The sequence below is a fragment of the Pipra filicauda genome, unplaced genomic scaffold (genome assembly GCF_003945595.2).
Source record: "Pipra filicauda isolate LSUMZ 115617 unplaced genomic scaffold, ASM394559v2 scaffold1041_size35062_pilon, whole genome shotgun sequence".
Lineage (NCBI taxonomy): Eukaryota > Metazoa > Chordata > Aves > Passeriformes > Pipridae > Pipra > Pipra filicauda.
In genome coordinates this window covers 10,738-22,500 of record NW_024103476.1, presented here as the reverse complement: position 1 = coordinate 22,500, position 11,763 = coordinate 10,738, and the positions used below count along the sequence as shown (strand labels likewise).

General features: G+C 52.2%; 1 protein-coding gene across 2 annotated transcripts; it reads left to right on the top strand.

The window, feature by feature from the left end:
* The first annotated feature begins 4,359 nt into the window (after positions 1–4,359).
* LOC113991043 (dephospho-CoA kinase domain-containing protein-like) lies at positions 4,360–10,737 on the top strand. Of its 2 annotated transcripts, XM_027727037.2 has the most exons (4): positions 4,360–4,901; positions 7,075–7,278; positions 9,062–9,149; positions 9,619–10,737. In XM_027727037.2, exons 1-4 carry the CDS (start codon positions 4,787–4,789, stop codon positions 9,902–9,904), a joined length of 693 nt encoding a protein of 230 aa, XP_027582838.2. In that variant the 5' UTR covers positions 4,360–4,786; the 3' UTR covers positions 9,905–10,737. The 2 variants fall into 2 exon arrangements, with proteins under 2 accessions (XP_027582838.2, XP_039235162.1); XM_039379228.1 differs by lacking the exon at positions 4,360–4,901 and having other exon boundaries at positions 5,953–7,278.
* Positions 10,738–11,763: the final 1,026 nt, after the last annotated feature.

The window sequence follows — 11,763 nt, the reverse complement described above, 5'->3', positions numbered from 1 at the left end:
GACTGAAGCTGGGTCCATTTCTGGAACTCCATCTTCTTCCAATTACAGGGTCGTGGGTAGATGTTTCTCGGTGTACTCACTTCCCATTCAGATGCCTTTTCGTCATCCAGAGTTGATGTTACCACCATTGGTTTTACTGTCCAAATGTTCGGGATCTTATCCTTGTCTCCTCCAGCTATTGTCCATAGTTTCTCATATGTCTGCATGATGTTCTCCTCCTGCAAAACAGCCTTTAGAGTGTTATCAGAACATTGTGCTAGCCTGTGTAGTCTTCTAGCTTGCACACTCGGGATCAGTGCTTGTAATTTGGTAATGCCTAGCCCTCCATCCTTGATGCTGGAGTATATGATAGCATCGCAAGTGTTGGCTGGTAGATGTAGCCATTTCTTGACTGTTGTCCTAATCTTTAGATCTAGTGTTTCTAAAAATCCAGCTTTTATCTCTGTATGATCTGCAAGATATATTACTCGAGGGATGGCATATGTTCTTAATATGTCCACTCTTTGAAGTGGTTTGAGTGGTGCCTCGGAAATGCGGTCCAGCCATGTTTCTATTCTTGATGTTAAATCTGGTTTGGCTATTTGCACCCATGGGTCGATTTGAAGGCCCAAATATTTTTCGGAGCTACCTGGACAAACCATATTTAGAGGTGTACCGCCTATGGTCCATGGGGGACAGTCATTGATGGTATATGCTTCCCTAGTGGGTTTGATGAAAAAACCATGGCATTTTTCCCCTTGTGTCTTGAGGCCTGTCAGATCACAAAATGATTCAAGGATCTCGATGTTTTTCTTCATGCCTTCCCAGGATCCACTAAGTAAGACCAAATCATCGGCAAAAGCCATTGCAGTGATCGAATTATTCCTATGATGGAAGCCTTTTCCATATTGTTCCAATTCGCATAATAATGGGTCCATAGCCAAATTAAATAGTAAAGGAGACATAGGGTCCCCTTGTTTGACTCCTACCTTTATTTGAATTGGGTCAGATTGCTCGTTTTTAGTGCCAATTTGAGTATAACTATTCTCATACATATTTTTAATCAAATCAATGATGTGAGCATCTACCCCTTTTTGTTTTAAACCTGCGATAATGTGTTCGTGGCTTACTGTATCGAAAGCCTTAGCGATGTCAACAAACACCACTCCCAGTTCTTTGTGTTCTCTTTTAGCATTCTTAATAAGAAGTTGTAACAGTTTTAAGTTTTCAGAGCAGCCTGGTGATCTTATAAAACCCCTCTGTCTAGGGTTTATGGGGCATGCCTTTTCTAGCCTAGCCGTCAGTATTCTTGAGAATAGCCTTAATAGCACAGACCCGATGGTAATGGGTCTCCAGTTATTGATGTCTTTAAGACGGTCTGGCTTAGTCGATTTAGGTAGTAGTATAGTACGACATCCCCTTATCATGTCTGGTATCTTCCCAGATGTTAACCATAAGTTAAAGATTTCTGCAGTTTCCGAATATTTGGGATCCATTTTAGTTAGGTCTTTTATAGTAATCCCATCCGGTCCAGGTGCTGCCTTTTTATTGATCTCATTGATGTTTTTAGTAATTTCTTTTTCTGTAATCATTGCCTTAAAGGCGTTATTGTCCGCCATTCCCTCAGATCGAAACTTTCCAAGGCCTTTAAACCCGCCGGTTGTTTCCCATCTTGATTTAAATACAGAGTGTATCTCTGGGAGTGGTATTTCACATTTCACAGATTCTATATTATCAAGAATTATTCGTGCCAATTTCCCTCTGTCTTTGTAAAATAATTTTTGGAATCTCAAATATTGTCCCCTTTTAATTGCTCTCTTTTTCATCCATTTTGTTGCTTTTCTCTTACTTTGCGTATCCTGGTTCTGGCCTCTCTTTGGTTTCTTATTTGATGCTTCCTCTGCTCGACATCTAGCCTCTGCTTCTAGGTGTCCATACCATTCTTCTGTTATATCGTTAATTAATGCATGGATGTCTGCTGTCCCCTCAACAACTTTCTGGAATGCCCTTGGATAGTTATTTATCTTTCTTGTTCTTATCCCTTTTTCAATTTTTGCTACATAATGTGCCCTCAATCGATCCGGGATTGATGGATCTATATTTGCTGGTTGTTCCTTTCTGTTCTCTACCTGTACGTATACTTTCTGGTCTTCCCTTTCTTTTTGTACAGGGATCATATACCGCCTTTTATCGCTGATCTGTTTCATTGTCTTAGATGGAATATGCTCAGCGATTAGTTTATTGATGTATCTTTCTCCCTCATATCTTTTTAGCAGTGTCTCCAACAGTTCTTCCTCTTCCTTTGACCAACACTTACGAGCTGATTTTCGAGCTGTTTTCGCTTTAGGGCGAGTAGCAGCAATTCTTTCCTGATTTCTGACTTCTGGGTGACTCAGCCTTTTATGCTGTCCCAGGCCAATTTTAGATTGGAAGCTCCTTTCACACTCCTCACAAATCCATTTTCCAGGTGTAACCATCCCTTTGGGGCCCTTGCACAATGGATAGTGACAAACAGTAGAGCGATAATTGTCACTTTGCAGACCACATTTATTGCATTGGAAAATGATCTTTCTTTTCCCATGTAGTCTAAGAAGGTGGTCTACAAGCCTCTGTACTCCCGATATTTTAATCTTACAACACGGACAGGATGGATTTTTGTCCGGTAGTTTCACCAGTGGTATTTCATCTGGCGTTTGGTCTTTCTGGGAGTCTGGGATGGATTCAGTTGTGAGAATAAATGAATCATCCTCACCTCTGTTGCTTTCATTGTCATTGTCAGAGATATTGTTGTCATTATCTCTGACTGAGTCAGGTATTAATGACTCGTAGGGGCGCCGGCCACGGCCGGGCGGAGGGCGGGCGGAGGGGGGGGCGGGCGGCGCCCGCCGCAGCTGGGGCGATCCACGGGAAGGGCCCGGCGCGCGTCCAGAGTCGCCGCCGCGCGCCGGCCCGCGCGGGCCGCCGCGCCCGGGCGGGCGCGGGGCGCCGCACACACCCGCGCGCGGCGCCTCGTCCAGCCGCGGCGCGCGCCCAGCCCCGCTTCGCGCCCCAGCCCGACCGACCCAGCCCTTAGAGCCAATCCTTATCCCGAAGTTACGGATCCGGCTTGCCGACTTCCCCTACCTACATTGGTCCAACATGCCAGAGGCTGTTCACCTTGGAGACCTGCTGCGGATATGGGTACGGCCCGGCGCGAGACTTACACCCTCTCCCCCGGATTTTCACGGGCCAGCGAGAGCTCACCGGACGCCGCCGGAACCGTGACGCTTTCCAAGGCGCGGGCCCCTCTCTCGGGGCGAACCCATTCCAGGGCGCCCGGCCCTTCACAAAGAAAAGAGAACTCTCCCCGGGGCTCCCGCCGGCTTCTCCGGGATCGGTTGCGTCACCGCACTGGGCGCCTCGCAGCGCCCGTCTCCGCCACTCCGGATTCGGGGATCTGAACCCGACTCCCTTTCGATCGGCTGAGGGCAACGGAGGCCATCACCCGCCCTTTCGGAACGGCGCTCGCCTATCGCTTAGGACCGACTGACCCATGTTCAACTGCTGTTCACATGGAACCCTGCTCCACTTCGGCCTTCAAAGCTCTCGTTTGAATATTTGCTACTACCACCAAGATCTGCACCTGCGGCGGCTCCACCCGGGCCCGCGCCCCAGGCTTCGAGGCTCACCGCAGCGGTCCTCCTACTCGTTGTGGCCTAGCCTCCCGCCCCCCCCCCCGCGAGGGAAGGGGGGGGCTCCGCATTGCTGGCAACGGCCGGGTATGGGCCGGACGCTCCAGCGCCATCCATTTTCAGGGCTAGTTGATTCGGCAGGTGAGTTGTTACACACTCCTTAGCGGATTCCCTGCGCCGGGACGCTGCCGGGGCGCAGGCCGCCAGCGGCGGCCATGGCGGCCGCATCGACCGGCCCCGGAACCAGGTAGACCTGATGCTCGCAAGCCCCGGAACCGGGTAGACCTGATGCTCGCCAGCACCCGGCGGGGCACGAGGTCGGCCACGCCTGAGTGGGAAAACGGGTCGACCCGAAAAACTGGGACACCAGGTCTACCCGAAAAACCGGGCCGCCAGGTCTACCCGCCGGGCTCGGCCACCAGGTCTACCCACTGGGCTTGGACAACAGGTCTACCCGTCTAACCCGGCCACCAGGTCTACCCGCTGGGCTCGGAGAGCAGCTGTACCCACCGGCTCCCCCGCTGCCGAGCCCAGTCGGCTGCCGCCCTGCCACATTAGGAGAGTCCCGTCTACTCCCCCTCTTCGGCTCTTCCCGGCGTCACCGAGGCGGAATGGATTTTCCAGAGAAGCAGTGACTGCCCCTGGATCCCTGGAAGTGTCCAAGGCCAGGTTGGATGGCTTGGACAACCTGGGTTAGAGGAAGGTGTCCCTGCCCATGGCAGGGGGTGGGAATGGATGGGCTTTAATGTCCCTTCCAACCCAAACCGTTCCATGATTCCATGGTTTATGGTGCTGTAGGTGAGACTGTGGTTTGGTGGGTGCAGGTGCTAAAGGGGAACGAGTTGCTGCAGCTGCAGATAAACCAGCTGGAAGAACTGAGGGCTGGCTCAAGTGGCACATCCAGAGTTAGGGAGGTCCAGGGAAGCCTCGTTTAACCCAGCACTATCCTGCAGCCTGTGAAACAGGGATTCCCAGACCAGAGGGTGCCAAAATCCTGCCGATGTCTCAGTAATACCCAGAGAGAATGAACTTCGAATGAAGCCACCTGTTTTGGGCTAAATATTTGCTGTGCCCAGCATAAAAAAAGAGCCCTGTCCTGGCACATTTTCCAGCTCCTTTCTTTCCCCTTTCAGAGCATGATGTTCCCAGTGGGACTCTCGGGTGGAATTGCATCGGGGAAGAGCATGGTGGTGGCCATGCTGCAGGAGCTGGGCTGTGCCGTGATCGACGCTGACCTTATTGCCAGGGAGGGTGAGCTTTCCGTGGCTGATCCTGGTCCCTGAGGTTCCCCTGACAACTGGGATCGCTGCCGGGAGGCGCTGACGGCAGAGTGTGCTCTCAGTACATCCAAACCCCTCCCGCTTCCCACTCTATGAGGCTGTGAAGCTGCCTTTGGAGGAGGGGGAATTGGAACTAGGATATAATTTTTATAACAAAAAAAAAGAAGATCGTGTCCTAAGAAACACCGTGGAGAGATTGTGCCCTGAGTCTATCATGGAGTGTGATGTTTCCCAGCTTTGAAAGCCAACTCTGGGCAAAATTAATGGGGTTCCCTTGGCTAATCCAGTGTCCCCCTGACATCCAGGACACCCATCCTGTCACTCAGTTATGTGGAGTGGGATCATAGAGCCTTGAATGAGAATCATAGAATTATAGAATCAGCTGGGTTGGAAGGGACCTCCAAGATCATCAAGTCCAACGCTTGATCCACTACCACTGTGGTTGCTAGACCATGGCGCTAAGTGCCACATCCAGTCTCTTCTTAAAAACCTCCAGGGATGAAGAATCCACTACTTCCCTGGGCAGCCCATTCCAATGGTTGATTACCCTCTCTGTAAAGAAATTCTTTCTAATATCTAACCTAAACCTCCCCTGGCACAACTTCAGACCATGTCCCTCTGTGCTGCATGTTGTTTTCTCGGTGACACTGAGAGATCAGACCTCAAAATTTATGTGCCCCAAAAAAACAAGTGGCTCCAGAGATCCCAGGTCAGGGAATTCAGTCCACGCTCCTGCACTGCACACCTGCCTCTTGTTGCTCTCAAATGTGCTGCCTGGGCTAGAGGGAAGAGCCAGAATTCCAGGTCTGTTGCCTCAGCAGGACTGGAGCAGACGCTGCTCTCCCAGATTAGCTGTGAGGTGTTAACCTCTCCTTCCAGGGGAACAGAGAGCTTGGCAAGAGGAACTGTGGCTGCCCCATCCCTGGAAGTGTCCTGGGTCAGGTTGAATAGGGCTTGGGGCAACCTGGGATAGTGGAAGGTGTCCCTGCCCACAGGGTGGTCTTTAAGGTCCCTTCCCACCCAAGCCTGGGATTCTGGGATTCTGTGGATCCTGCATGTGGCAGGTCCAGGGGCTGCAGCTGAGCTGTGGTGCAATGGTGTCATTTTGAAGTGCCAGAACTTTTCGGTTTGGTGAAGAACTTACTGTGTAGCCACTCAAAACTGTGATGCTTTAACATTTTATTACACTGTAATTCCCCTTGAGGTGCAGGAAATTTTCTGGAGGTGCTAAAAGCCCTTGGAGATGGTAGGAAAACACTACAGATACTCTGTGTCAGTTCTCTACCAATCACTTTATTTTCCTCCAATTCCTTTTTTATACATATTTGTTTACTGTATGGATTTCACACATCCCAAAACTGCCTCCATGCGATATTCCACGGGAGGGAGAAATTGGTCTTAAAGACTTTTATGAGGTTGACCTGAGGTTACAACCTGTGGCAATGTTCCTGGATTTGGGAGAGATGATTATCTGCTCTCTCCTTCACTGTGGTTACCCTCAGCTAGAGCTTAATTATGATTTTTTTGCTGCATCCCTTTTGTCAGTGATTTTTTTTGGTGGCTTTAAAGTTATACGCTCCTGTAACATCAGAGTCCCTGCAAGGGCTGATTGGGGATTGAGCTTTTAGAAAGTTTTTTGTGTTCATTTTCCTGAAGAATTTAGTGAGGACAAAAACAGTAAAAGAAACCACCTCAGCAGCAGCCAGACACAGGTTGTAGAAGTGTGTGTTCATGTAGTCCTGAGGTTTTCAGCTGGTCCTGGTCCCTTTGGATTGATTCCTCACTGGTGGGAGTCAGCTCAGCCCAGTTCCTGCCCCTGCCCTGGCGTGTGGCCATGGCCACGTCCTCCTGCCCGCCCTGCTGACTTGTCACCCCGAGCAGCAGCACAGGCTGGGAGGGTTGTGGTGCTGAATTAATGTCTGCAGGACACTTTGATCTCCCAGGAGGTGTCAGCCTGCAAGGGACCTTGGGCTGGGAGGGCTGTTGGCAGGAGCTGGTGCTGAGGCAGATGTGCTGGAGGCAGATGTGGTGCCCCAGCGAGGATCAGCTCCATCTGTTCATGACCAAACCCCATCTGGGGGCGGCTGCTGATGCAAACGCTGCTGTAAAACCAGCCCTCACCCCCGTCTGTTTGATGTTCTCAGTGGTGCAGCCCCACTCCAAGGCCCACCAGCAGATCCTGTGGTACTTTGGCACTGAGATCCTCCTGGACAATGGCGAGATAAACTGCGAGGCTCTTGGGAACATGATCTTCTCCCAGCCGGAGAAAGGGCGGCTGCTGAACTCCATCACCCACCCTGAGATCCTGAAGGAGATGCTGAAGCAGATCCTGAAGTACTTTGTGCTCGGTAAGAGGCCAAGTCCTAGCCCTCGGAGACTCCTCTCGGGCAGGAGCTGTCCCTGAATGTGGGGAGAGGGACAGGGACGGAAAAGGGGAAGGGACGTTGAGTGACAGCCTTTGTGCTCTGCCTGTGGTGGCCTTTGGAACATTCATTCCTGATTCACTCCTGCCTTTCACTGCTGCCCTTCACCGCCTTCCTCTGTGGCTTAAAGTGTATCTGTGGGGCCTGGGAGCAGCTTTGTGGGGCCTGTGCTGAGATCACCCCCCAGATAATGTCACACTCCTGAAATGACCGAATATCCTTCCCTGCCCCCCGCCTTGGTGGGAGCTGTGCAGCCCTCAGAGCGCCGATAAGGTGAGGGACAGGCTGACAGCTGTGGGTTCCAAAGTCCTGCCTTCCCCCCAATATATGGAACAAATGCAACTGTCAGGCAGGGCTGGAGAAATGCCAGATAAGATCACCAGCTGTTCCGGAGGTCTCCGTGTATGACAGACTTCACAGAGCCAGTCTGGATCCGTGGCGCTTATTGGAGCTGGAGCCCTGTGAGAGTTGAACAGGCCTGTGCAAGGGCTCCATGGGGCCAAGCTCTGCTGCAGGGTGAGGAGGAGGAGGGATGCAAAGAAAGCAACAGGCAGGAAAGCCGGGAGGCAGAGATGGAGTCTTGAACCCGGGGCTGCGGGCTCAGGAGGCGGATGCTGTGCTGGCCCTCGGTGAGAGTGCTGTGTGGCTTCAGCAGGCAGCTTTGTCCTCATTAGTCAGGATTTAATGATTTGGGATAGCTGGACGTTGTCTCTGAGGATCACTGTGTAAGGAAAGCTCTGATCAATCAAACTGGAGGGCAGCAAGAAGCCTCTGGGGGTGGAGATGCGGTGGAATGGGGCTCCTTGGATGATGTCTCTGTCCAGGTTCTGCTTACCATGGATTTTAGGGGGGTTGGGTTACAAAGAGGGGACAGCAGTAAAACCTGAGGTGTCTCTGTGGCTGAGGCACACATAGGAGAGTGAAGTCCTGGCTTAGAGCTTTCCCTTCCCCTCTCCTGCTCCTCCAGGCTCAGCAGGGCATCTCCACCTCCCCAGATGCCACAGAGCTGGCGCTGGCCAAGGGCAGAGGCACAGGGAAAACTGGGGAGCCACAGGGCCTGGGGGGACAGTGACTGGCTGTGGCAAGCTCTGTTCCTCATGGTGACAGTGCTTTTAAACCAAACTCGGCCAGTTTTGGTGAGGGTTCAGTCTTGGGGCCATGACCAGAGGCTCACCCATGTTTTGGTGTCACAGCTGCGAGAGGTCTGCAAGGATTTCCTTGTTCCCCTTGGAAAAATGGAGCTGTATAGCCAAAGCTTTGCATAAAGGCAGGAAAACTGAGCTGGGGAAGGTTGACTCAGATGACTGCAGCCTGGCAAAGTCTTGGACAAGGGAAGAAGTGGAGAGCAGACCCTGCTGTGGACACTGCTTCCCGGGAGAGCCCAGCATGGCTGCCGCTCTCGCCAGACAGGTGCTGCTGCTCTCGTTTCAACTCCTCGTTTCAGCTCCTCCTTATATTTCTGCAGCTTCACCTCTAGTCTGAGAGCAGCCACGTTAGGGTTGGGGTTTTTTTTCCCACTGGAAACTTGGAATGAAACCATTTCCTCCCTGCGAGAACGAGGAGGGCAAACGGGTTCTGCTGCAATTGTGGAGCTGTAGAGCTCCCACTTCCTTTGCTTTTCATGGCCATGGTGTGTGTGTAGCAGGAGGGATTTGGGAAGGGGGGTTAACGCTGTTCCCTTTTCTGAGGGGTGTTGCCATTTCCACAGGATACCGCTACATGATCCTGGACATCCCTCTGCTCTTCGAGACCCACGGGTTGACCAAGTTTATGAGATACACGGTCTTGGTTTATTGGTAAGTGCCTCAGGAACCATGAGGACAGGGACACCTCTCTTAGACGGGCCTGTCACATCTCTCTGCTCTGGTGAGGGCTCAGCCACAGCCCAGGTGTGAAACCCGTTGAGAGAAGTAACATCTCCGTTTGTGCTGTGGCACCTCCCTTTATCCTAGTGCACTTGAGGGAGCTTCTTGAGCTTTCCCTGGAAGCTAGCACCATCATACAGGGCATGTTGTTCCTTTGAGCCTTCTACAGCCTGTGCACCATCAGCTGGGGCAGGATTTGGGGCACTGCCTGGTGTTGTGGGCTGTGGGAGTGCCAAAAACACACAGCGGGATCATCCTGGGCAGTGCTGATCCGATGGCTGGGGCAGAAATGACACGGGGAATGTTTCTCATTCCCACTTTATTATCCCCCCTCATGCCCAAGGAAGGCAGACCCCCCTTCCCTCCCACCCCACCTGAGCTCCGTCCCCCTCCCCGGCAGTGACCCCCCGGCGCAGTGTGCGCGGCTGATGAGGCGGAACGGGTTGGACATGGCCACAGCTGATGCCCAGATCAGCTCCCAGATCCCACTGGAGGAGAAACTCCAGTGGGCAACTCACATCATCGACAACTCGGGGGACAGGGAGAGCACCTGCCGGCAGGTACTGCGGCTCCACACCCGCCTTGAAGATTCCCTGGATTTCCTCTGGGCCCGGCTGGTGGTGGGCACGGCCATCGCTGGGCTTGGGGGGCTGGTGTTACTCCTCCTGTGGCATCTCATCTCCTAATTCACCTTTTCTCTTAGTCAAGGAAGGGGCCTGAATTCCCTGGTTTGAAAAGGGCACCAAAAGGTCACCTCTGTTAATGATCTTTGCCAGCTGAATGCAGACAGCAGCGAGAGGTGTCTCCTTGCACAGTTCCCAAGGTGAATGTAGTCAGGGGTTTTTTTCCGGCACCTTCTCCCTGCTCAGGTTCTTGCCCACCAGTTGTGCCTCTGGGGGAAGGCTCTTATTGTCCCCCCTGTGGGTCTCTATGGTGGGACTTTGGTGAGTTGAGGCACTTTAATCTGGGACGATCTCATTCTAATCCAGGACAATCTCACTTTAATCCAGGACAAACTTTAATACAGGACAATCCCACTTTAATGTCTTCCATGACAATCTCTTCCCTGGGAAAAGGTGGCCTCCTGGGCTCTGTCCCTTCCAACAATGTCCCTGGGGTGATCCCCTGCAGCTCAGCCCTCCTAATCCGAGTTTAGACCTGGGATTTCCCCTTTTTCACATTGATTTAATGGAAACGTGTTAAATCTGCCTGGGAGGGACGGACAGCACCTCGTTCTTGTGGGTTGGGTGTTCAGGTGGCTGCTCTCCTCCCTCCCGCCCTCTGATTCTGTAGCCATCGCTAGTGGATCACCCTTGTCTTTGGATCCGAGGGTCTGATACAGCCTGGAGCGGGCAGAGACCTGGGCTCTGCCTCGTTCAGACTCATTTCCTGCTGTTTGAGCTTCCTTCGGCGGCACTTTCCTGGCGGGAGAGCCGAGCCTGGGCGAGGCGGGTGCTGGCTCTTCACTTTTGTTTTAATAAAACACTGAACAGCAGCTGCTCCCGCGGCTGCTCCCGCAGCTCTTCCCAGTCCATTCCCAGGTAATTTTCTATGCTAGGGCATGGCTGCTCTCTGTAAAGTTCAGCACACGCAGGCAGAGCTGACGGGCGCTCGTGCTCTTCCCAGTAAACATCCCTGGGCTGCTCCAGGAGCTGCTCGAAGCGTCAGCCCTGCCCTGAGCTTAGGGGATTCCTATGGATCCATGTTGGCTCTGGGCAGTTCCGGCTTCCTGGGATGTGATCCTGGGCCCCCTGTGGTTCTCTGTGCCAGTGCTTTCCCCCTGGGGTACCCCCATGTCCACTGCTATCGATGGGGAGGCACTGACAGACTGCTCTTAGACCAATGTGATCAGGCAATATGTCAATTTATTATTTAAATCAGTTAACTTTTATACAGTTTAGTTTGCTCAGGGTACATGCTCATAATAAGATGATTGGCTAGCTCAATCTGTGCATGCGTCTCATGTCCCCAGTTCATTGGACCTGATGTTCTGTCCACGCGATCTGAAATCATCCTTGGCATAGAAACCTCTTTCTAATTAATCTGCTTTTAGGGTTTTACTAAATTTGCAGGTGTTTCATTATCTTCAGTTTCTCAAGGTTTTCTTTCTATAAACATATTATGTTTTCAAACCTTATAATTAGACACACAGCTAACAAGTATAAGAATCACATATTTTCACACAGTCTATAAGTATAAACAATACACGCTTGACACTTCCATGGCAAACGAGGCCTACAGAGTGCAGGAAAAATTGTTCACAGAAATCTCTCTGTCCCAGCGACACACTGCCACCCCTTGTCCCCAGACTTTGAGAAGGGTGGGTGCTGCCAGCCCTTGGCCACCCCTCCTTCCTGCACGCAGTGGTCTCCAGGATGTTCCCACCCTCCTTCCCGGGCTCGGCCCTGTGAGGCAGTGTCCTGGCTGTCCCCAGTGCTAGCCTTTAGGCACAGGGACCATCTCAGAGTGTCCCCAGCCAGCATGTGCCCCTTTTAGGGGCCAGACACCCTTCCCACTCCTTTGCCCTCCCCTGAGCCCCGCAGTG